The following is a 27,760-nucleotide window of genomic DNA, read 5'->3' on the forward strand; positions in this document are numbered from 1 at the left end:
ATTTACAACTTGTATGGTAAAATAAAACTTTTCATACAATGTTATTATAGTGGCCAGAATAAATATAACTTTGTAAAAATTAAATTAATCATTACATTTATCAATAATAATAAATATAACCATTTAGCCACAACATTCTTTATTAATTCATTTTAGACATTCATTGTTTCAGCCAACCTGCCCATCATAAAGGTCAATCTTAATTTTAATTTCACAGCCTCACATTAATTATTAAAAAATTGCAGGCTATTTTTCCAAGGTCTGATATAATTAGTTGAATTAACTCATGTTCGTTACAATTTAATTTAATAATAAAATCTTTTATATGCAAATTTCGTTATAATACCAATTTTGTTTTATCAACTAACTTATCAAAGTCTTGTTTTGATGGTAGTATTAGTAGTTGATGGTTGTATAACAAAATATGCAAATAAAAAGAATTTATATTTAAATGAAATAGTAATTGACATAGGTTCATTTGACTATTTAAATAATACTTGGATAGAATAATCTGCATTTTTTTAAATATTCAAAGTGAAGTTGTTAAAATTCAAATTGTCCTTGACACTGACCAAGTTTCCTGAAATATGGGATCATTAAAATGAATGAGGCTAAATGGATATATTTTATTACAATTGATAAATATTTAGTTAGACATCTGGTCTCGAACAAGATACCAAAAAATATATTACATCCTACTGTTTATCATTGGGTAAGAATAAAATTGTGTACCACCATTGTGAATTTCAACAACAAGAACAATTTCTTTTTTAAGTAAGCTATTATATTTATTAAAATATTCTAAAAATATATCCATGAAAATCAAAACTTTAAACTAATTTCATTCTCGGCTATAAATGGGATAACAAATAAATGAAGTTGAAGCTGATGACATATACTAGGTTGTAACAATTGATCCCATGAAAAATACTGATGTGAGCTGCAGAAGAGATAATGGGAATAACCATTTTTGGGAGAATTACCCAAATATTTATTATTCTATATAATGTATTGGTATTTCAATTTACTTATTTCATTAGGTTTGATTTTCTTGTTTTAGTTATTTTTAAGTCTTACAATGATTTTATGACATTAGTCAACATTAAACAATTCAAACAAGTCAAACATTAAAATGTTCTTTTATCACGAAGAACATTTTAAGTAGAACCCAATTATACAATTTTTAGATTACATATTACTTTTAAGAATGATAGAATTAAAAAAATTATCACATATTTTATGGCTCTGATGATATTGAATACTTTCAAAACGATACTCTTCTGGATGAATTGCTTGAAATGAATAATTAAAAGTATCACTCAATAAAAAAAATCCTCAGGTTTTGACTTATTTAAGTTTGTGAGAGGTAGGCTGATATTTTCAATATTTGAACTGGTTAGTCCACCTTTGTATCATTATTATCATGCCACAAGTTTTATATTTTTCTGTAAAGAATTTGTTGGTATTGGTGCTGGTGAAGAATTTTGTGCAGCAAATGTTCAATCCTTACCAGTATTATCTCAGTTCAGTTCAGGCACATGGAAAATACACAAATATACTAAATTATAAATATTCTGTTCATTTTCAGTAGTGTTAAAAAGTAACTATTTTGAAATAGCAACAATTAAAACTATCTCACATGATTAGCCTAGAATAGAATTGATAAAATTATATTTGGAGTTTCAAAGAGAGCAAAGCATAAATTATGTTAAATTCAGAATATCTCAAGTGCTACTTTAGCACAGTAACACTTAACTATAACAGCAGTGACATATAGTTTGAAGGGAATATGTTTAAAAGTATAATGATAAAAAGCTTCCACTAACTAACATTTCTTTAATCACTTCTTTTATTTTGTGCAGTTTCTTCCGATGTTTTTGGATATTCCCCCATCCTCAAGACATTCTGTAAAAACATCACAACCTAACTCAGAATTCCTACTTATCTATTAATTAATTAAATACCTAAAGAATGAATCATTTAAAAATAATAATACCTGTTTTAATGAATTTTTTTCTTTCTATTCTCTTCTTATACATTGTTCTTAACATCATGATTTAAGAATCAGTTTAACTTTCAAAAAACCTTACCTGTTTAAAGTGGGCTGTCCGAAAAGTATACCATTATTTCACCACCATTCCCTTCTGACTTCCACCCATATACTTATGTTTCTCAATCACTCAATCATGTTTTGTTACAAATTATATGACTCTCTTATCCTTCCCACCTCATAATGCTCTTATGCCTTTATAGGTAAGATAAGACTACTTTGCTTTAACAGCAAAGAGATAAATATTAAAAATGGTCCCAAAGGGAAGTAAAAGTTTCAGCCAATCCCCTTGGCCAACATTTTCAAGTACAGCTCAGAAAGAACTTCATGATAGAGCACAAAATTTGATAGACACTTTATCAGTTGATAGAAACCATCAACTTGATTGATGCTTTCATGCAGAAGGTGCTACAAGTTTTAGTCAAAAACACCATGAAGTTGAACAGCATATGTCAAAAAAGGGCAAAGCAATACTTTTTTCTAAAATTTCATAAGACTGAAGACGACAAGGCTTAATTTGGATTGATCGAGTTTCCCTTAAAAAAAGTTCCAACATTAGAATGTGGGGTTTTATTTCATTCAGTAACCAATATCATAGTTTTCCATGGTATCAAATTGGTTGTTACAATGTTTTCAAATTAAGAAAAATATAATTTTTTTTTAGTTCAATTTTATTTTTCATTTTTCTCAATTTTATTATTCACTATTGATTATAAAAAAAATAGGAACTTTCCTGAGTAATGATTGATATAAATTTAGGTATTCCATCACCAGTAATATTGTTACACACTTGAACTTTCCAAAAAATTTATTATTCAGGCTTAGATTTTCATAAAATATTGTATTCTCGTGTTTATGGAGGAAACACTTGCTGAAGCCAGAAAAGTCGTCAACTACTAGAAAAATTCAAACCATTTGAGCCAGTCTAAAAATTTGTCAAGTCTTGTTTTTGATATATAGAGTACAAAAATAATAGTCAGCCACTCCGGCAGGGATGTGAAATGTGCCACCTTATAATGAAAAATAAAAACATTTATTAAAAGTATTCTTTTAATCAATGTTGCTAAGAATCTTGTCCAAGGATCCCTTTCTCTTACTGACCCTCAATATCACCAGACCAACATACAATGTATTAAACAGATTTTACGTAACAACATTTTCCCACCAATGTGACAAACAAACTCTTAGATTCTTTACCTTAACTCTATAATTCCAGTTCTTCCTGACCCCAACCTACTTCACCTCTTTTCAGTATAAGTTCCTTAGGTCCCCATTGTTTCTGACAATTCACAAAAATCCTTACAATTCACTATTCCTACCCTACGTCTTGGCCTGAAATCCCACAACAAAATTTCCTACCTTTTCCCTATTTAAAAGATCCTATTCCTTTCTTATGCTGTTCCATTGTAATTTACCAAATTCCGTGTTCTACCCCTAGTTGCAATTCTTCCTGTATCAACAAAACTAAACACCATTAAACTAAACCTTAAAAACCGCATTTCTCAGCACAGAACTTCTATAAACTCTTGTAACACTTTTGCCTCTAAATTGTCTGAACACGCTTTCAACAACAATCATTCTTTCAACTTTGATCACACATCAATTCTCACTTCTCACCCCAACCATGAAAAATGCCTCATTTTGGAATCCATTCAGAGCAACTTAACACAAAAATCCGCCAATCATAAAGTTGATAAAGACTATTTCCCTGTGATGCTGACACATCTTAAGCCTTATTAAACCTCCATAATTCTTCTTTCACTCTTTGTTCTGCATTTCATTTGTTCATTTTCCTTCTATATCCTTTATCTGGTTTTTAATTTTTTTAAAAATCTCCTCCCACCTCTCATACTTACAATTTTTATTACTTTATTTTCTATTTATTATCCATCCTTTTTCTCTTATATTTATATATATATTATTTGTACTTTATATTCATATGTTACCTCCTACTTATATCTACATTCATTAATTTATATGATACAATTTAGACACTTTTGAAACCTCTATTTTGTAAAATTCATTTTATTCAATTTTTTTTTGTAATAGTTTGATAATAATAATCCCCCTATTATGTATATCATCATTTGTTTAATATTTTCTTTAATTTTCTAATAATCTTTACTTAGTTTATTATTTTCAAATGTAACGTATTTTAACCACAAATCCTGCTCCACTCTCACTTTTCAGTGAGAACCTCTCATTCCATCTGCAGGTATGTTTCCTCCCTAGTCATTATCTTACTCTTATTCCCTTTTCCATTTTTTAGTATTGTTTACTATATTTTATATTTCTTTTTCATCTGTTGTTATTTCCATTTTCATTAATTGCCTGAATACCTTTTGTTATTGTTATTGTTATTTAATTTAACTCATCACTGTACATCTCTTATTATTTTTTAATTAACATTGTTAATTTATTTTTACCTCATTTCAGTGTTTGTATCTTTTTTAGTCCTGACAAAGCCCTGAAACGTGGGGCGAAACTTTGACTCATATTAAATAGTTTTATGACTATTTGAGTTTGTTTTCTTTGATCGCACCCGTACCAGTTTCCTTTTATTATCACACGGTCAATCATCAATCTTCCAGTAGATTATTATATCCTCGAGAATATGCACGAAAAGAACCATCAACAATCTCAGAGAGGATGGAAAGGTTGTCACAGCGACTAATTCTCGCTGTAAACATATAATGAATAATTAAACATCTAGTAAAGTGTTAATTAGAAAAAGCAGACATTGCTTCACTTAGGCAAAATACAATCCTATACAATAAGAGTGAGCTAAGATGCTCTTGGTGTTTGCTCCATTGCCTCTTTAACTATTAAACTTAATTAATTTTATATAAGTTAAATACTTGTTATTTATTAAATTACTTTTTAAATATAAATTGTGAAATATTGTTGACAAGAAAATTAAAAATTTACTTTCAGAAAATTTGTTAAATAAATACGAGTTAATTTGTTATTCAATTATAAAAAATAAACATAATGCATCCAGACTAATAAATAAAAATAATATTTACATACATTAATATCAAAATAACGAATAACTTAATTATCATTAATTACAAATGATAAATAAAGTTAATTCAATTATTTTTTATTCCTTATTCAAAATAAAAAAAGGTAGTATAGATAAGACTGTGGTTAGGATCCCATTTGTAGTTTTTAATATACACAATTTCATAAATAAAACATAATTTGTTAAAAAATGTTATACCCTTTGATTTACATAATTTTGTTAAATTAATATAAATGATAAAAAGTGTAAAATTCAAAGAAAAATATAGATAAAAACAGTTAACAAGGCTTTTAATAAAAAACAGACAACGAGAACTGTATTATATTAAAACATATATATCTAATTACATAATTTATAATTAATAATTAAATAACACCTCCCCGCTATCTCCCAAAACAATTTTCGACAGATGAACAGAATAACTTCATGAATCACTAAGGGAACTGTGAGTCTATGAATAAATAATATATATATTAATGTTTGGGAAATATTACACATAACCTTCATGTAAAAAGGCACTTAAATATTTAAAGTAATCCATAAGACAAAATGCTTTTACAATAAGATAATAATATGATAACTCTAATGACAATATTTCCGATCGACAGCTGACTCAGTATTTTGCTCATCATATGGAAAGGCAGACTCATGTGACGAAACTACCACCGCCCTTATAATCAGCAAAATAGTAACACAAACTTTCTTCAACTAGATAAATTTATAACTAACAAAAGTTGAAAAAATAATGGACAATGATAACGCTATATACATTCAAAGAAATTCATAGTATGGTTTACAATTAATAAATACAATGGTTGTTTTGTGATTAATATACATAGTACCCTCATTCAGAAAGGCCATTACCTTCAAGTTTACATTAAATGTTACACAAGCTCAACTCGTGAATTTAGTTATATACACCTACTAGCGATTAAGCGAATTTGTCTAAAATAAATGAGAATAAATCATTATTTAAAAATAGTAATACTCCTTCGAACAAATGGTATTTTATTTTTTATGAAATCAATTATATACAGATTGAAATTACATTTCTACAATACAATCTGATAATTCATTTTGAGAAATATGAATCAGGATGCTATTATATTCGAAAACATTTCAGGCAAAGCGAGTGAAATAAGAGTTTAGCAATTTTTTATAATAGTCAGTTTTGTGATAAACATAAGTAGCATGTTGTTAGGCGTAATAGATACTTCTTATCATTGATAATATATTTTTTAAAACCATATTGAGTTTCGAAAATGTAACATTAAATAACATTTATATGACTAAGAGTAACACATTATTAAGCATTTATCATTCTGACTACATATAATCAAGATTTTTATTCACTCAGTCTTCTATAACCACAGCAAATGCATTAGGATATGCCATAAAACCACTCCGATCTCCATTGTGTATGTACAATCCACTTCCAACTAAAGTTCTATAGAAGCACTCTCTTAATAAAAACATACAATTAAAAATTCACTTGCAACTAACAATTTTTTCTGTCATTTATGTTCACAAAAACACATTTAAGACAGCAAATCTGAAACATAGGAGACATAACATATTAGTATATAATATAAATTCTTTGTTGTATATAAATATGCTGCAGTCCAGACCATTGAGGGTTCCAAAATTAATTACTTATTGTGAACAACAGCAGTTCACTGCTGTATGAATCTTAAAAGGACAAAAGAATTTTATTTAAACTATTATCCAAGTTGTTCAAATTATTTTTATCATCTCATCTATTGGCCCTATTGGATGATTACTCTTCACTTTTTCCTCATTAATTATGGGACAAAATCAGGCTCAGCAGAAGACATCAGATTAAAGAATTAAGAGAGATTAAATAAAGATTGTGTTCATACAATTAGATTTAGTTAGTATGATTGGTGGTTGTGAATTCTGAGTCAACAGTGAGAATTCAACTCGATAGATAATAATCAATAAATTATAAAAAGTAATAATCTTTATCAGCTAAAACAAGTTTAAAAAGTAATTAAAGTTGCATTATCTATGTTTTTAAGTTGTCCAAGTCCTCAGTGTTTATCACTAGAATGGTGACTCCACAATAATATTTTCTTTCTTTGTTCCTTGACAAGTTCAGAAAAATAAATAAATCTTTAATTATCATAATTAAATGCAATCAATTTATTTTAATCCTTAAAATTGTTACAATTAAATATTGATGTAATATTTATTTTATTTTTATACATTATTAAAATAAAATATAAAAGTTACCATTAACATGGGACTGACTGTTTTCAATGAATGGGGGAGTCTCAGGAAGCTTGCCATTCCCAGTTGGAAGCTCAAGGATATCCCCACTCGGACCCAAATCCAACAGGCTGTTAGTCACGTTAATTTCAGATCTGAAAATAGAATCATAATTGGAATTATTATGTGGTGAAAAACCATGATTTGAACGAAATGTTTAAACAAACAATAATCTTTAGTAGAATCATAAAACTTATATTTTTTTTGTAATCTCAGATAATTAATTTATTCTTAGAATGGAATAGACAAAATGTACAAAGAAGAGAAAAGAACAAATTAAATTAAATACAAACATGATTCTAAATAACATAATGCGAGCTAATAACTATTATTTTAAATTAAAATAAATTTTCAGGAACAAATATTCGATTTGCCAATCAATTCAAAATCACTAAGAAATCATAATTTTTCATCCTTTTAAATAATATGAAATTCACTAAATCCAAAAAAAAAACATTTAATGTCAACAATTAGTATTAGTAAGTCTATATTTTAAAAAGCTAACATTAAAACTAATAAAACAACAATGCTACAAGCTGATTTTTATTAGAGTAAGAGTATTGCAAAATTAAAGCTCTATCAACTATCTCTTAAATAGAACTGTAATTCCAGATCAGAATATTGACTACATCTATGTAAGGAACATCGTGAATTGCACTAATTCTTCATATAACAGCAACTAAATCTTATTTTAATCTTACATGGTATATAGTATGGAATTTGGAATCTGCTGTAATCACTTTTGAAATGAGAGCGTTAGGGGTAGCAAACAAAATAAACCTGAATTCAACAATAAACTAATAAAAAGGCCATGTACACTTTCATGTTATACATATTACAACAAAATAGTCCAAATCCTCAAGTTCCTTTATCAATCATAGAAAAAATTTAAGAATTAAAAATTAAAGTTTTTCCTCTCATAACAGTAATACAAAACCTATTGCTAAACAAATGTTTCGTAATATCCAGTTTTAACAATTTTTTTTTGGAATAAGATTAAACCTGTTTCAATGTTTTTGATAGTGAAGAACTGTAAGAAGCATGTGCAATATGAGATTCCCTTCCCAAAACCACTACTGCTCATGCTCTGTACAGTTCTTCACAGTCAAATGTGGTGGTTGGAACATATCTCATAATAGTAGGACTAGATGTAATTTTATTTTATTAATTAGAAATAAAAATATGCCAGCTCATTTTGTTCTATAAAATGCTTTCAAAGAGACAACTGCTTTAATTCCTTACTCATAAAAGCTCAGAATCTGAAGTGAAATCCTGAAATGTTTGTATACGAGATCGCCAGTTTTAAACGATGGATTTTTAAGAAAATTTATGATATCTTGAATTAATATACCTTATTCCTTAACACACTTCCAAATAATAAAAAGGTTCATTCAAAGTTATTAAATGTTTTTAAAAGTAACATTATTTTTTAATCTTCTCTACCTTGCTTTTCGGCAATACAGGGTTTAATTTTATTGTAGAAGACAGCAAAATCAATTATTTTAATTAATTGATAATATTTAGCTTTCATACAAAGCTTTAATCAAATTGATCATTAGTTATCGGTAGGATTCTGTTTTAATGGTTTTGCCAGGTCTTAGCAGCTCATAACCAACAACATCAAACCTTTCTGGTACCAGCAAATCCATAACATTTTTTCCCTTTCATAGCCTGGCCTTCTTGCCATTGGTGTTGATAGTTCAATGGAGAAATGACTTTCTCTTTATCTGGCAAGCAGTATTTCACAGGTTGTTTATTGATTTTCCTACTGTCTTATATTCTTTATTTATGTGAAAACCATTTTTCCCTGTTCAACATCTTTGACATTGGTGATCGTAGATGTTGGCATCTTATGGCTTTGGAACACATAGAGATGGCTCCTCATGTTATATTTGATTGGTCCGCAAGATGTTGCTTTGAGCCTCATCCTATCATCTAACAATACAATCGGCTGTCTTTACACCACTCAAAGCACTTGCCAATAACATGCTTAAAGTGAGCTTCGCAAGCATGCGACAGGATTCTGCAGTATTTTTCTTGTTTTATCATAGTTTCCAGGCTACATGTACAACACTATTATTATTACACAAAAAGGATGAGAAACCATTCCTCCCCTTGATCCATTTGGATCTTTTGTGAGCTGAAAACTTTTTTATCAGATATCAAAAGACGAAAATGGAAACCAATGACATGGTTTGATGTTAATTACATTGACAGCGTCATCTATGGGCAAATATTGATTTTACATTTACAGACTTATAATCACAGTTAATTTCTAATTTTAAAAATATTAAATAATATGTATGAGAAATGAAAGAATTTTTTGTACCTAACTAAAACTAGCTTGATTTCTAAATCCTAACATTAACAAAAAAATGTTTATAGAAAGAAATTAAAATAAATTAAACCACAAGGAATTGTCATGCAAATGAATAGTAAAGAGTTTATAACCGCGGCAAACATGCAGCAACATTGAATATAATATCAGTTTCACTTACATGTCTTGAACTGTTTTTCTACACGTCAAATCAAATCATACAAAAATGGAAGATTTTCAAACTTCAAGTAAAAATACAATTATACTTCAACTAAACAGTTATATTTTTGTCTTAAAGCCACAAAACATTACAATATTTTATATGCTAATTAAATAATTATCACATACTTGTAAACATTTAAATAGATAAGATATACAAAATAAAGAACACTGTTCCTTTTTATAGAAATAAAATTTATTTATCAAGTTTAACATAAACATTAGATTTATTTCATATATCAGTAACAAAGAAGAAGAAATTACAGTTTTTTAACAGTTATAAGAAATCTCAATGTTGCCATGATGAAGAAATAATGATCCTAAGTTTACAATGCATTTCATATTAAATATTTATTTATACCTATCTAACTTCATTCTTTTTCAAAGAACAATAAGATTTAAATTAAGAAAAAAAAAAAACCTGAATGACTACAACCCATAAAGGTCTTAGGTTTAGTACCTGACCTGTAAGGTAGGTTTCTAGACCAATGGTTGTAATACATAGAAGGCATTTATTAGGTTTATATACACTTTTTTATTAGGTTTATTCTTCAATCAATTGAATGGTCAGGTAACCACTTTATAAATCAAATTTCAAGCACAATTCAACTGTTGGATGGATTTCATACTCTCTCAGATTAACTATAATTCAAAATTTCCATTTAAAAGTAATTAATTAATATTTATATGGAATACAAAACACGTGTTCATTCATCCAAAAGTTTGATGGGACATGTTCAAACATGGAGAATAACACTGAGATAAGAATAAAGTCTTATTTAAAATTTAAAAAAATAAAATAAAAATGAAAATATGTTCTTCTATGAATCTGAAGCAGAATCTTCAAATTAAGAGAACATCTTTCAAATCACAACTGTGTTCCAATTGAGCAACATACATTATTATTTCTGGAGAATGGGGAAATCACTAAAAATATAGTAAAAGCCATGCAGATTGTATGAGGTAAGATGGGCAAGGTAGGTATAGTCGATTTAGGTTTTATGACATTTCAATAATAAATGAACGTGAGTAAAAATTAGAAATGGCAACACTGAGAAACCTGGAATAATCAAAAACTTTGCTAGAGACATTAGTCAGTCACCAAAATGGAGAAAAACTCTTCCATACATCAATAATAATAAATAGTTAAAAGCATTGCTCAAGATGAATCCATAATTTATAAAATATGTATATATACTTTATAAATAATTTTAGAATGCTAATAGTGCAAAAGAAATTGCTGTTTATTTAATTTAACAATATATATTAAAAAAATTAAGATTGTTCTAACACTAGAAAGATTTTTAGGTACTATTTCACAATATTTTATGATTAGTATAGTCAAGTAGCAGCAGTAAAAATAAACTACTTGTTTTAAATATGTAAAAATTAGTTGTTTCGGGTTCTGAAAACAAAATATGATAGAATCAAAGGGATAAAGACTATCTACAAATTTACAATGTCTAATAAGTAATATAATATTTAATAGGATGTATCAAATAATTTATAAATCAATTTTGATATTGATAACAATCAATATCAATGTAAGTGTAAGTGAAGCAAAAATATATTTTTCTTTTTTACATAGTAGCTAGAACCATCATTATAAACAAAAAGGGAAATGTTAGGTAATATAATACATTATATTATTCTGTTCTACCAACTGCTTTCATTCCAGTAATGGCTCTGATATTGAATTTAGTTTGAAGCGAATATATTTTAAATACACTTATAACATTATTAAAGCTTTCGAATTTAGGAATCAATATCATAGATAATTACATATAATTACAAGTATAAATCAATACTACTTTTATCGTCAGAATATATCTATAGGCTACTAAAATCACAACAATGTTTGAGCTTCATAAGGGATTTCTACACCTTTGCTCATTTTATATATATATATCAGTTAATAGATAATATATATATATTTTTTTTTCTAAATTTTTATTTGTTATAACTATATTTTATATTCCATAAAGAGATAAAAAGACTAACTGAGGCTGTGGCTAGAAAAAAGGAGAATGACACTTTTTATTGGTACCATAAATTTCTTCAGTGAAAGGTAATACATTTTTTTGAATTACCACTCAACTAAAAAAAAGAAAAAAAGTTTTTAGGATTAATATAATAATAATACTATCAAGCTCTATACGATACAACTCTATAAAAATATGCAACAGGTAGATTAAGATAAAATGTCATTGAAAAAAGAGCATATGGCATACTTGAAAAAACAAATTATTAATATATCTATTTTAAAATAGTAAATACTTTTAAGAGGGAAACAGTTAACTGATTAAAATAAATATATTCAAAACAAGAATACATTTTATGTACCCTTTTTATAGCCAAAGCCTCAATTAATCAAAATCTAAGTTAGAATTTAGCCATTACAATAGTGATATAAAGTAATGTTCGACAAAAAAATACAATCTGATCCACAGTCACAAAGTTAAAAAGTATCTATCCACTCATAAAAGTGAGGAGAGAAACAACCATGACGCACAACCACAAAATATAAATAAATCAGCCAAGATATAACTGTACGCTATAGACTTACACAGTGTCGATTGAGCCGTTATGATGTCCATTGTGTTTATTATTTTCTACTAATGGAGGTATTGTGTTTGCATCACTGTGGCTTCGCTCAGAATTCAGGAACTTGTCTTCCTCAGTGACTTTCTTTGCTTCATCTGGTGGAGAGTTTTCTTCTGATTCTTCACCATCCTATAACAACGATTTTCAGATATAAAACTTGTAAACAGTGACATAATTTATTTGAATACATAAGTAAAAAAATGACAGATATTTTTTAATTTATAAAAAATTAATATTTGAAATATTTACCTTAGACGGAGTGGTTGCTGAGGCAGTACTGCCTTTTCCTCGAGTTCTTAACATTATAGCTTCTACCCTCTTCCTTCGAGCTTGCCGATCTTCTTCTTCTTTCTTTAGCCTTATTTCCATTTCAATCCTCATTCTATATAAAATAAAAAACAATCTTTTATAACTCTAAAACTAATAATATATATATTGGATCATTGAATATCATTCAAATGACAGAATATTATTTGTAATCACTTTTTCATAAACGAAACATAGAAAAAAAAAAAACTTATAAGTTCTATTTCAAGATTTTATTCCATCTTGTTGTTTTAAACTTTGTATCGTCTATAAAATTATTTTTGAAATAATGTTAGTCAGTCCATAAGTGATTCGACACAATAACACAAAAATATGTACAAGCTGAACAACTTTAAAAAAGTTGTACTTCAATAGGAATTAGCCACAAAAAAGTAAGATGAGGTAATAAACTCTAACAGATCCATAGCATTTTCAGGTCAGTGAGATTTTGTACCTTTATTCTTCTTCTAGTATTCTGAAGTTGATTTAAAGAATAATGAAAATATGTTTTGAAAGAGAATTACATTTCTGTAGAGTTCTGTCAGTTTTAAATCAGATCTAATACTAAACACCTTTTAGTTTCTACAATAAATTTTTTTTCTTTAAACAGAAAAGAGCACTTGATAGAGGCTGGAATAGTTACAGTGTTTTTATGAATGACAACAAGATTTAAATATGACTTTTTCTTAATATGAATTGATTATTTAAATGCAGATAAAAATATGAAAATACAAAAAAATTAACTTACTTTTCTGCTTCTTCTTTAGCTTTCTTTTCAGCTTCTTCCTTTTCTAATTTTTGCTTCAATTCTTCTTCTTTACGGCGTTTCTCTTCCTCTTCTCTCTTTTTTACTTCCTATAAAAAATTATAATGTAAGACTTTAAAACCAGAAGGATATAGAAATAATTGTTTCACAATGTTCATAGCTGAAATGAAAAGAAAGGAATTTAGGCCCAAAAGTAAATAAAAATATTTTTTTTTTAGTGAAGCAGATACAACTAACCTATAAATTTTTTTTTATAATAGATCCAGAGGATCAATCTATTTAATACAGAAATATAATTGTTGCCAAAATTAGGTTGATTTTTATCAATTAATTGATATAAATATCTAATATAATAGTTTTATTTATTTTAATTTACTCAAAATAAAAATTCTGTAGATAATTAAAAATTATAAATCTAAACAAAATATATAAAAATTAGTGTATAGAAGTATACAACAATCACTGTAATAATACAAATCCATGGCTTGAAAATTCTTAAAAATAATAGACTTCATTCATTTGTATCGTGAAATTTTTAATTCTCAAGATCTAACTGCAACTTTCTTATAAAAGTAATACACAATTCAAGGGAAATTAGACACCATACCCTGTCTAAAATCTAAAAACAAAATCCTTGCGAGTTCAAGAATAAAACATGTGTCTCCATGAACCATAATTACGTATTTTAATCCCACAAAATAACACTGACAGTTCACCAAAATTATTTAAAAGAATTGCATTTAACCCTAAATAAAATAACTAATGATACTTAATGTAGTATTTACTTCAATGGCTTGTTGGAGTCTCAACTCTTCGGATCTTCTAGCTTCTTCTAGAAGTCGAAGTTGTTCTTCCTCCATACGTCGATGTTCTTCTTCTTCTTTTCTGAGACGTTCTTCTTCAGCCAATCTTTCTGCCTCCTATAGAGAAAATGAAAAATTTAGAGAACAATAATGATACTATATTTAAATCAGAGAATAATGCTCAAGCTAAGAGTTAATTTAGACAAATATTTAGTCAATTTTATTTTGTTGATAGAGCTTCCATATGGTAGCAATAAAATTAAGTAACAGCATTATTACATTGATTAAATACTTTAACAAAATAACTAATTATCAGTTTCTTGAGCTTAGCATAATCAATTAATCCATATGTTAGCGGTTAGCTGCAAGAAATTGGCTTATCCTATCAGAGGATTGGATGGAAGACATTTCTATTGACTTTACTCTATTGGAGGAAGTCATTAGCTAAACTGTGTCATATGTCCAAGATATAATTTGAGGGATAACTTACAATCCTTTGTCTTTCTAGCTCTGCTTCCCTTTCAGCTTGTTCCCTTGCAAGCCTCCTCCTTTCAGCAAGAGCTGCTTTAGCTTCTTCTTCTGTAGTTATTCTAATTTTGGCTATCATTGATGCTGTAACAATTTGGAAATATTACACAGTGAAGTGGGTTTCATAATTAATACTTTTAAACACATCAGAAATTTGAATTACCGGTCATATCTGCTTCAGCTAATTCATTTCCATTTTCAGTAACTTCAGATCGAGGTTGCGGCTGCACTTGTGGTTGCACTTGTTGCGGCTGTGCTGGCTGTTGTGGAATTTCCTGTTGTGGCTGCTGTGACTGTTCTTCTTGAAGTGACGGGAGCTCGGTTGCGAGAGGGCTGGAGTCGTGGGCAGGATCAGATTTCTCATAGGCTGCTTCAGGAACATCGGCTAACTGCATTTCAGTTGGCGGATCAAAGTCCAACTCCTGAGCAGCATCAAGAGAGGACGCTCCTTCACCTTTATCCACTGTTATGCTTTCAGTAGGTTCTAAACTCATTTCAGCTGATTCCACCAAAGGTGACTGCAATGGAGTGGCTTTTGGTGTAGTTGAAGCCGAACTCTGAATAAGTAAAAAAATAAAATAAAATAATCACATCAACTAAAAATTAACAAAACAATAATTGAAAACGTGAGTGGATGAAGATGCTAAGTGACAAAAGGAAAAATAAAGATTTTTGCTTCCAAGAATATCATAAATACTCCTTTCTACAAACCATCTTGTTTAGTTTTTTAAGGCCTTAAATTGTGGATGTTTTTAGAAGCTAAAAATTTAGTTTCCCCTCTAAAATAGGCACGAATTAAATTTGTTTGTTTTCATTACTGGCAAAATCTCTACCTTCTAAATAACTTTTGAAAATACTAAAAAAAAAATTACATTTCTGCTCAACTATAAAAAAAATTTCTTGCTTGTGTTTACAAAATACTAGCAGAGCTTTACAAATCTGGTTTTCCTCAGAGTACAGAAACCCAGAAATTAACCCAAAAATTAATTCTGAAACAGGGAAGGATAAATCCTTCACATGTAGCCTTTTATGAGACAAGATTCTTATTTCTTGTTCAACTTTTAATTCATATAACGGCTAAATGTTATTTACTCTAAAAGTTGACCTAAGAATGAAAAACAAATTAAATAAAAAAAAAAAACTAATCTTTTAATTATAAAATTATTTTTTATAATTGATTGATAACCTTAACTGATTGGGATTCCAAAGTGCATTGGTTGGTTCTAATTATAAAACTAAAGCAATTAAACAGATAACATATATAACCCAATTTTGATATTTAAATTACAGTTACCTTCGAAGACTTAGGTTTTTCAGCTGGTTTTTTCGGTGTAGTCTCCATTTTATTAGTGATTGGCTTCTTTGTGGCATGGACTTTAGGAATAGGTGGCTTCTCAATTGCAGAAACATTAGGAGATTTCACACTGCGATCTGAACCTACAACAATTGATAAAATTTATGTATTGATTTTAACAATTCATTTTTAAAATAGTATTCCCATTACATTTGATTTAGGTCTAGTTTGGTAAAAACCACATATGTGATACACATTGCACATGGTTGTGAGTTTACTTATTCAATTTTTGAGTAAATTGGAACATAATTTAATTTTTAGTTGAAGTTAAAAACTATTTTTTAAAAAAATTAATGTAGTAGTAGTTCATTTCAACTAAAACTAATTAAATTAAAAAATATATATATATATATATAATTGTGAATTCAACTAATAACTAAATTATTTGATACTGAGATAACTAAATAATTTAGTTACAGTTATTAATTGGGATTGATTTTCGCCAGATACTGTTTGATGGCAATACAAAGTTTCTTCTTTAACTAATAAATTAAATACATCTATAGGACTAATCAAAGATCTAAATATGATTACAAATATAAATATATATAAGTTTGTATACATAAATGTATTTTTAAGCATATTTTACTGAACAGCAAAGAATATAATTAAGAAGCATTTGAAGCAATGAAACTGAACTAAAAGAACCCATTGTAAGTTACAAGCACTCACCAGGAGAAGAGACGCCAGTGACTGCAATGCTGACAGGACGCGGGCGACGAGGGGTCCTAGCCCTGAGGCTAGCTGCAGATAGCTGGCTACTGACGCTGTGCTGGGAGAGGGAGCTCTGCGGTCGGGATGGGGTGATATCGCCGCTTCTGGCCCCTAATATCCAAAGCGGTCCTTATGCTTATTTTAGCTTATATATTTTAAAGCTTTACTATTAAAGCAATTAATATCTTTACAATGTATACATTTATGACATTTACACTTCATTTTTAAGTTTTATCACAAAAATAGAAATTATAAAGAAAAGAATATTATGCATATTTAAGAATCAGAACGAAGCCCAATGTGAAAAATTAGATATTGTTTATAAAATTAATTTAAAAAATGTTTATTGTTTTCATTATTTAATATAATAAAATAATAATAAACAGCATACATTTAAATTATAGTACATAATATGCTGAAAGGCATGAGTAATTAACACTTTATAAAGACTACAATCAAAAGAAAATCAAACAAAAATAATGTTAAACAAAAAGTTCATATGCAATTCCTTCTGATATAAATGATATAGTAAAATGGTTTGTAATTTTTTAAGTGTAAAATTAAAAAAAAAGTTTAATTAAAAAAGTTATTAATCAATCTTTAAATTTTGATGATTTATAATATAATTTCATTTTATTAATCTCTTTTATCATTATTCTTATCCATTTTTCTAATTAATTAGTAAATCATGTTTTTTCTTGTTATTTTTTTTTCTTCTCATATTAAAAAAAAGGTGAATAAATAAATTGAAAGGTGTTGATGATCAAAGATTTTACATCTTAATATTTAAACTAACTAATTAATAACAAAAGGATACTAAAAATGAAGTGCATCGTCATAAGATAGAAACGGGAAAAATAACCTAGCCATAATTATGCTTACATCACACAATAGAAAATAATGAGGTGTCCTTTTGTTCAAAAAACGTTTTCAAAATTGTTTCTTTATTTAATTTTTCTAAAAAAAAACCTAAATGTTGTTACAAAATTATTCAAACAATGTAGTGTGATGTAGCATAAATACAAAATAGTTTAATACTACAAAAGTCAAATAGAGATATATACAGCACAAAATGGTGGAAAAGATGTCTCATAGCAAAATGTTCCTCTTGAAAAAATTATAATTCCTTAATTAAAAGTTTTTAAACTAACAAGTCTAAGCAGTAATAAGTAATTTATAACAAGTGTAGCAATTAAATGAAAGATAAATTTAAGAAAGACTAAGTGATCAAAACTTTATTTACAATTACAATGATTTTAAGAAATAATAAAATAAACATCATAAATAATTAAAATATCTGAGAATTATTTATTAAACTTAATTTATTGAAATACATGACCATTGAAATTTGTATCTAACTTCATGATAAGCTGGACTAAGAGTTAAATTTGTGAAGGACAGCTGTATAGTTCTCTATTTAAAAAAAATGGTACAAGCTTAATACTAATTATCGAATTTATTTAGGTAATGTGGTTCCAAACTAATTTAAAAAATATAAAAATTAAGTTCATATATATTCATTTTTTGAAACTTCGAAACAGATTCAAACAAACGTAGATGAACTAGGTAAGAAAAACTTAATCAATGTTTAAAATGAGACTATTCACTCTCAACAGTATCCATTAGCAATAATAGTTATTCTGATATGTTATAGTATGTGGCGCAGGAGGGAAGTATTCCTAAATTTGAGAGATTAAAAAAAAAAAAAAGGAACAGTGGAAAAAATATACTGTACTCCATCCAAAGAGTATAAAATACAAGAAGCATATTTCACTTCTTTTTTTTTTTAAACATAAAGATATCCCATTTTGATAATACACAGTTCCAACTAAATGGTTCCTAAAGTTCTGCATCATTATTTGAACCAGATCTTATGGAACGTGGTCCATTTCAAGGTGAATTGCTTCCTTACAAGTCGATATGGCTTTTGGATATATAAAATCCAAGGAGAAAAAAAATACAAAAAAAAAAAAAAAGAATTAAATTTGATGTTCCTCCAGGCATAACTTTTATATGATTTTATATCTGGCCTTGAAATAATCCTAACCTAGGAGAATGTATTCCCCGAGATAACTATTGAATTAACAGTATCTACTTTATGGGTCAATCATAAAATTTTTCATAAATAAATTAATGAGAAACCATGATACAAAGGATTTAGCTAATTGGATAATTGAATAAAAGAAGTATTGGTCCAATCTCATATGCAAAATTGAGGTCATAGGAAAGTTTGATCACTAGACCTCATTACCGATCAGTAATTATGTTAGGTAATTAATTTAATTATCCAATTAAAATATATATATTTTTTTGTAGTCATTAGTTATAAAAGGTGTAAATATTTTTGGAACCACATTGACCAAGAAAATAACAGAATGAAAATATTCAAAATCACAACTAGTGGCTGCTTTGTTCCTGTGTACCAACCACTGTCAAGCTGGTGTTCTTACCCAAAACCACTTCACTGTGTAGTATAACAAAGCTTTAGGGATAAGCAGAAAAAAAAAGGAAAAAAAAATAAGAAACCTTACCAAAATAATGATGTTCCTTCACCAAGACCATTCATTACTCATATTATTTGTCTTAAAATGTTAAAGAGATTCAAAATTACTTACAGCTGTTTATTCATTCAGGTGGCCAAGACTGATCAGAAAGGTAAAAAAAATAAAATAAAAATGAACAAGCTGATAGATAGGCTGCGAAAACAGATTATACTAAAGCAAAGCATTCCATATCCTTTTAATACCATCACCAGTAAATTCACAAACAAAACCTGACCTATATACGCAGCATTTTAACATGCACTTTAAATTATAAATTTAAGGACATTGAAGAAACTTGATTTCTAATCAATCATTAATATAGAATTTGATTATCAAGTAGTAAGAGAATAAAGAAGTAACAAACAGTAAGATTTACATTTAAAATTAAGGCCGTGGAGACGAATTGCCATAGAATAAATTTAATTTTCTTAATTTCAAGTGATATGTTTTAAATATAATAGTTCTCTCTTTCTTTACGTCTAATGGGCAATCTGATTTGCCTATTATTAAATGGGTAATACCCTCTGTTATATATTTTTTTTATAACTATATTGTGAGGCAGAACTTTCCTTACAAACATCTTAATTCTGCTATCTAGGTTACCGGTTAAAACCTAGGTTTCTCAGCCATATATCAGAGCTACTTTATCACGGTATTGTATACCCTTAGCTTCAGAGTTTTAAAGATTTTTCAGGCTTTCAGTTTTCTTGACAGAGAGAACTTTGAACAGACAAAGCTTGTTATAAGGTTTATCATTTATGGAGCCATTAATTAATGGAGCCGAGATGTTTGAAACTGCCTCCTTTCAGAAATGATTTACCATTGATACTCTGTCATCGAGGTGAATTTTCAGGCTTAGTATCATGCATTTTGTTTTATCTTTTTTTATTTGTAAGTCAATTTGCTATGCTTCTCCTATCAGAGTCTTCGCGAGACCCCCCACATTCCCCTGATTGCTTCCGATGACCGCAATACCATCAGTAAACCCAAGGATTTTTTGTTTTTGGTCCATGTACAACCCACAACTTTTGCATGCTGTTCTTCTAATTACCTTCTCAATGGCTAAGTTGAATAGGATAGGTGAGAGTCCATATCCCTATCTGAGACCTATTCTAAGTTCAAAGACTTTAGATACTTCTCCTTGAATCAGGAATCTGCATTTAGGATCATTTGTACACACTTGTCAATCGTACAACTTACCGGGGAAATCCAGTTCAGTAGTAATGATTTTCTAAAGACAGTTTTTATCTACGGAATCATAGGCTGTTTTGAAATCAACAAATAAGGCATACGTATCCAGATCTGCTTTTCATCATTTTTCAAGTATTTTTTATAGGATGAAGGTCAGGTCAAGGAAACTCTTTCCTTTCTTGAACCCTGCTTGGTGGTCCCTTATATTCTCATAATTCCGAGATATCTGATTTAGCAGGATAATAATTATTATCTTATATGCCACCAGAAGAAGTGCTAAGCCTCTATAATCACAACACTCATATGTAGAACCCTTCTTGAGGATAGGACAGATTAGACCTTCATTGCAAGTATTAGATATCTCTTCTTCCTCACATATTTTCTGGATTAGTTCTATTAGCTTGGCCCTTAGAGGTTCTCAACCGTCTTTGAACAGCTGTGATCTTTAGGCTGTGTATCCCTGGAACCTTCCTTCTTTTAAACCTATTGATAGCTATTTCCACATCCAGAATATCAATTTTTTCGACCTCTTGTGGGTTGAGGTCCTCACACTCGCCCATGTCTTCGTCTTTGTGGCATTCAGTTGAGAAGCTCCTGAAACTATGTTTTCCAAATGTTTATGAAATCCTCTGCTCAGGACTTCTTGGGACAGCGTGAAGTTTTAAAAGACTTTTTATTCAAATTTGTTTACAGACATTCCACAAACAGGGTTATTTTAAATGTTAATGAAGTTGTAACATTGTTGACACATTATTTAATTCAATCAATTTTTTTTTTAAATTTTATTTCTAACGAATTTCTTTACCTTCTTCCATCAATTTTCTATTAAAATAATAATTTATATAAATGACGATACTCATACATTTGATCCAGTTCCAATTTCAAAAATGTATAGAATTTGAACTCTGAAGAATGTTAGATAAGAAATCTATATTAAAATAAACATAATCACCGAATTATCATTAGTTAGTAACTTTAAGTTAATTTGAAAAAGATCTCATGCATCATTAGTCTCATACACAATCCATACCTAAGATTAATGAGGTGCACAGGTATTTGACATAGAAATTGAATCAAGAAGAAAATTATTTTAGTAGTTTAAACAAAAACTAAATACAGACTGCATAACTTACAAAAACACACGAATAAAGCAGAATTACACTATGTTTTTAATGAAAATATAATTCAAATTTGACTATATTCATAATATTCAAACTAGGACTATTGACATTCCATCAAAAGACAAAAAAAAAAACTGTCACTACAAAAAACAGCATACATACATCTAAAATAATTTATAAAAATACAATATGGTCCACTCATCTAAAACAAAAAAATATATAAATAATACAATTTTAAACTAAATAATGTTTAATTTGTCTGCAACTATTATATTATTTTAATTTTCCTTATAAAATTTAGGTATTACTATTGATTAAACCCCGTCTGGGAAGCCCTATGGAGTTCATATTTTCCAGCAAAAAGTATACTTAAGTAATTCCATCATTTTAGATATTTCCTTCCGCAACCTCGTATCCACACTTATTTTTACCCACTTTAACTATGGCTGAGTGGTATGAGCCTATTAATTGTACATAAGATAAGATAAAGCGAATCATGAACTGGTTTTCAAACCCACCTTTACAGTCATTAAAGTGGTTCTCCTCCAATTGAAGATAATATTTTCTTAGATCTAACCAATATCAAACCACTAACCCTCAGCATACACCCTAATATCTAAAGTCTCTGTAAACAAGAAACAAGATCACATCTTCCAGACCCCTATATTCCTTCCCATAGAACTAAAATATAAAAAAGTTTCTTTCATCTCTGTTCCACTATCCTCTGAAATCACTAGCCTTATAATTCCTTTTCCCTATTCTAGTTCAAATTCTTCCTTTTCCCATCCCTTCATTTTCCAAACAGATGCTGTTTTATCATGAAATTTTAATTTAAGAATAAAATTCTAATTAAATTACATAACTGTTTTTAATTTTTAACTTTAGAAATTAATACATTAATATTATTTTTGAAATTGTTTCCTTTTTCCTTCTATTGTTTACTTTAATTATATCATTACAGGAGGAAAACAATTATTTTTGTTGCTTTTATGTGATAATTGTACTGATTAATCTGCAATAATGTTGTATTTTGGCTTTATATGTTCTCTATTTTATTTGTACATGATTTTTATTATTAAAGAATCTAATCCCATTATAAAGTTTTTTTTCCCATCAAAATGATAAAAATATATTTAGACACGTAATTGTTTAATTTAGGGAACTTAAAACTGTTTGACCTATTAAGGAGTACTAATTTCATTGAGATGAGTATATATGAGTGGACCACATATGTACCTGGTGAAGAAGGCTGGTCAAGAGACTGGCTCCTGGCTTGCTGCTCTCTCGCTTTTCTGCGGAGCCGCTCGGCCCTCGTGGGCCGCGGTGGACCTAAGCTGACCATGCTGCGAGCTGTGCCCCTGCGGAGGGGTTCTGCGGGGAGCAAGGGCTTGGGGGCCGCGCGTGGCTGGGAAAGGATGTCCAGTCGGGACATGGAGTAGGCCCTACCTGGCTTTCCCTTTCTTGGAGGTGGTGTCGAATCCCGCTCAGGAACTGTCGGAGTCAAGTCTGTCTTCCTTCTCCTCACCTCAGTCTCTGTGCAGTCACACATATATCAGCTAATAACTGTGCTAATCTCACAACAATTATAGAAAAATACATAACACTGAAAACATAAACTACCTTTCATATAAAATACATGAGGGAAAAAACATATCATTAACAGTAAAGTGGTTACCTGAATATTTGAGTACTTCTTCAAGTTTTGATAGTACGTAGCAATAAATACTATTTGATCTTTTATAAACAATAGTCAGAATCATAAAAATCAATAATGCCAGCAAGTGAATGTCAATAATCCATTGATGGCTATAAATCAAGATGACTCAAGAAACAATTCCACTAGACTATGCAATAAGTTCAAAATACTTAAAAACTTCAACAAACAATAATTTGTATGGATTCTGAAGAGTTGACAATAAGAAAACCAACAAATGAGAAGTGCGAAATGTCATTGTAAAAATAAAGAAGTCAGTTTATCTATGAAATTTTACAGCAATAATATTCTACATTATTTTTCAATAAAAACACAATCAAAGAATGAACATCAAAGAACATTGATTTGTTACTTTATACATCTCTTTGTTATGATCTGTCATAAGTTCATTTAAATCCTAGTTCAAGAGATAAGTCAAATTGAAAATAGCAATATAGCGAAATGAGTAGAATTTCCTCAATTAATGGATCAATTGAAGATTATAAACAATATAGTAAAATGATAAATATGCTGAAAGTTATGGACAAATGAAAAAGAACTAGGAAAAAACAATATTAAAAAAATGGATTTTTCTGAATGATCAATCCACCATTCAATAAGAACTGTTCTTCTAAAAACAAAACATCATCTCAAAACTGTAACTAACCATTTTCGAACTAAACTATTTAAAATAATCTGACTGAAAAAGAAAAATTATAACCAAAATGTTTTTCACATAGAAAACTATCCAGCCTAAAATTTTTCAACCAAACTTATTCTGTGATCCTCTAATGAACTATCATTAATTTAAATAATAAATATTATATTATTAAATATAAATAATAAAGAGACTTTGTTAACCAGTCATAATTTAAAATAAAGTATTATATTTCAAAAGTTAATCACTGCTATTTTAAAAAAGTAATTAGAACAAGTGATTTTGAACATTAAATAAACAAAAACATATTAGGATGATGTATTTAAGATTATAATTGTTTTCTCCCACTTTTTCTAATTGACTTCAAAAATAGAAAAAAAAGTAAATAAAAAAAAAAAATAGGGTGTATACCAATGTCTCGTACAAAAAAATTTAAATATCATGTCATCAACAAAGTAAGAATAATCACATCCTTAAAAAAAAATTGTTTCTGGGCCATACCAAGCTAAATGGCTTAATTTAAACAAACAATATTATAGATGACAACATTGTAACAAAAACAGTGAATAGTTCAAATATTTATGAAGAATAAATTTCATAAAATATCGACAAATAATTAAATCTTAAAAAGTATCAAATGACACATAAACTGAAGCTGTAATTCCTCGATGAAATATCATTCCAATTTTATATTCGTTTGTGTTTGATAATGAGAACTGGTTTTAAACGATGATTTGGAGTGTTTAAACAAATAAAAATCAAGAAGTACATAAACATGTTGGAAATATATGGGTTCCTATATAACCTTATGTTTTTTTTCAATCATTACACACTAGTAAACTCTGGATAACTCACTTTCTGGATTAGAAAAATTGTTTTTGAAATTATTAATCGAAGGTTATTGGTCGATAACACTCTACTATGTTATGATATCCTCAGATAAAACTTTAAAGGTGTAAAAAAATGTCTAGTGCAAACTAGACCATAAGTATCAGATTATCTTTTCTGAGTACGACATTATTTTATATAAATTCAGTGACAGAAAATATCTTCTAGAGGTTTATTTATTTTTTAATGTTAAGCTTTTTGGAGAAGAACATTATATAATTAGGAATGCTGATTATTAATGAACTTCTGTTTTTGTTTTTTGTAAAGATGGATTGCTCCTTAGCAGTGATTATCATTTTTCTGGTAGTTACAAAGCATGAGTTAAGAAATAATTAAGCAGGAAGGATTTAGTTCCATTGATACTGAACAATCGTTCATTGGATAACTAATAATTTGTAAAATGAAGGTCCAGTCCTCTTTTATTTTATCGCAACAATAAATAGATAAATGATAAGTATTTTGATTATTATTATTATTATTATGAATTTTTCATTATCTGTAACAGAATGAAAGATAAGACTTATTAATCAATTGAAGTTATTTCACTCTATCCAGTTGTTTTTATTTTTGATGATCCATAATTAATTAATAATTGTTGGAGCTAATGGCTCCATCAGATGCGAATTATTAAGAGTTTACTGTATAAAAATAAATAATAAGCTATATTTTAAAATATACAAATAAATCTCATGATATGATTGAACTGTTGAAGTCAGTGGTTTAAATCAATTATATCAAAGTTGTAAGATGCATTAAACAGAAAAACTAAAAACTCTTGTATTCTAACAACTCATAATATAAAAATCTAATTATATTGTAAAAGTTAATAGTAAGTTGAAATAATGACTAGAAAATAAGTAACTACACATCCATTACAAAATCTAATAAAATGAAAGGAAATTAAATTTCTAAAAGTGATATTACTCTGCATTTAAGATTAAACATGCATAAACAGATCAATTATACTCTAAAATAGGTTTGTTGGTTGCAAATGTAATCAAAATAAATGAAATCAAAATCTTATTAGCAATTTATTTTATAACACAAAACCAGCAAACGTCAATACAATTAAAATGGATTAAATTCCATTATTTCATTCTATTATGATAAAAACAAAAGGAATATTAAGATAAAAGGCTCAAGTCTGATAAGAAGGGCTTTAAGGATAGTTATTTAGTAATAATAAAAAATTAAAACTCAGAATAACAGAAACAAATTATTAAAACTTAAGGTAGTTTGGTAGAAACTGTAATTTGCTGCTACAGTAATTATCATAAATAGGAAAAGAATTAATGGACTTTGAATTTGAAAATTAATATTAGAATACTACAACTAATTGACATTACAAAGACAGACCAAATGATAATGGCTTCAATGTACTACTACTGAAAACAGCAGCTAAGATGATAAAAAGATTATATACATAAAAAAAATCTTAAAAATAAAAATAAATGTACTAATGTTCCTTAAGCTAAAAGCTATGCCACAAACACAGAGTTATGATTTTTTTCCCCCTTTAACAAACACACCCAATGGATAATGATGAACAACTATCACAATATGAGAAAAAATATTTTATCAAATTTCAGTTCAAATGTATTTTAAGAACGAAATATAAACACTCTTAATAACAATTAATATCAATTTTTTTTTTAAGGATAAATTCAATTTAATAAATCTAACTTTTTTTTGTATATATTTCTTTATTATGATTTAGAAGCATTGAAGGATTTTTTACAAAAGGCCATATTGTCACTAATCCTATTTTAAAGGGGTTGAATAATTGACAATTCTTTTCAGGTTGATTCCCCACTAAACAAATTTCAGGTTCAAGGCAAAGGCAGGCAACACTAAACATTGATTAAATCATAAACTCAATTTTTAATCTTTTCAGGATTATACTTTTTTAAGTATAAGAAGATGGTCAGGGTTGCGGTCAAAAAAAGAACAAATAGTTTATAACTATTTTAATGTCTGACGTTTCGCCCCACTTTCAAGCGAAAGGTTTAACAGGTTATATAATAATAAATATTATTATTACTTTTTAAAATTTAAAATTCTTGGTGATTATTTTTTTTCTATAATTCTTCATAATTAATTACAATTTATATCTAAATAGAAACCCCTTATATTGGTACAATGAAATTTGTGGTGGAGTTTGGAAACAAGTTTATGATTTCAGTCAAATTAAAAATATTCTTGTAATGAATGGATTCCAAGATTTTAATAAGCAAAGCCACTAATTCCATAAAATAACCAGTAAAAAAATTAATTAATATATTTGGTGGGATAAAACAAACATTGAAAACATATATCTCACTAATTTCGATCTATATTAAAGTTTGATATCATAAACTAAAATAAAGTGGATGTCCTTTGGAACAGGCAGAACCTCTTCCAGGGGTTTAACGAAATAATTTAGGAATGGGTTATTCAAAACGTTAACTTCACACAGTTTTGAATCTAACCATCTCAGATTCTTCAAATTTTGCACAGGCGTTGTGCTGGCATAGTAGCCTTTCTTAGGTTTTGTTGAAAATTTAACTCAATTTGTATCATATGACAATGTATGGGTTCCGCCATTTACCTACTTCTACTACACAGGGTCCTGCCATTTTCCTAGTAGTACCAAAAGGATTCTGCTGCCGAAAGATGGTTGGAAACCACTAATAGGAACTAAAATCTAAACTA

General features: G+C 28.2%; 1 protein-coding gene across 11 annotated transcripts in view; it reads right to left on the reverse strand.

Annotated features, from left to right (window-relative positions):
* Nucleotides 1-5,200: 5,200 nt before the first annotated feature.
* Nucleotides 5,201-27,760, reverse strand: part of LOC106680281 (ensconsin) — a 124,028-nt gene continuing 101,468 nt past the window's right edge. For 7 of the 11 annotated variants that reach the window (XM_014419851.3, XM_014419848.3, XM_014419847.3 and 4 more), the window contains 11 exons: nt 23,067-23,363; nt 16,934-17,086; nt 16,202-16,344; nt 15,071-15,464; nt 14,870-14,991; nt 14,362-14,496; nt 13,559-13,665; nt 12,754-12,886; nt 12,467-12,633; nt 7,329-7,459; nt 5,201-6,627 (listed from right to left, as the gene is read on the reverse strand). In XM_014419851.3, the coding sequence (XP_014275337.1) occupies nt 6,614-6,627; nt 7,329-7,459; nt 12,467-12,633; nt 12,754-12,886; nt 13,559-13,665; nt 14,362-14,496; nt 14,870-14,991; nt 15,071-15,464; nt 16,202-16,344; nt 16,934-17,086; nt 23,067-23,363 (1,796 nt within the window). In that variant the 3' untranslated portion in view covers nt 5,201-6,613. The remainder of the gene's footprint in view (nt 6,628-7,328; nt 7,460-12,466; nt 12,634-12,753; nt 12,887-13,558; nt 13,666-14,361; nt 14,497-14,869; nt 14,992-15,070; nt 15,465-16,201; nt 16,345-16,933; nt 17,087-23,066; nt 23,364-27,760) is intronic. The other 4 variants (XM_067047089.1, XM_014419852.3, XM_014419856.3 and 1 more) reach the window with 2 other exon arrangements.

This window comes from Halyomorpha halys, unplaced genomic scaffold (assembly GCF_000696795.3).
Source record: "Halyomorpha halys isolate HHAL.00 unplaced genomic scaffold, Hhal_1.1 Scaffold252.1, whole genome shotgun sequence".
In the NCBI taxonomy this organism is placed as follows: Eukaryota; Metazoa; Arthropoda; class Insecta; order Hemiptera; family Pentatomidae; genus Halyomorpha; species Halyomorpha halys.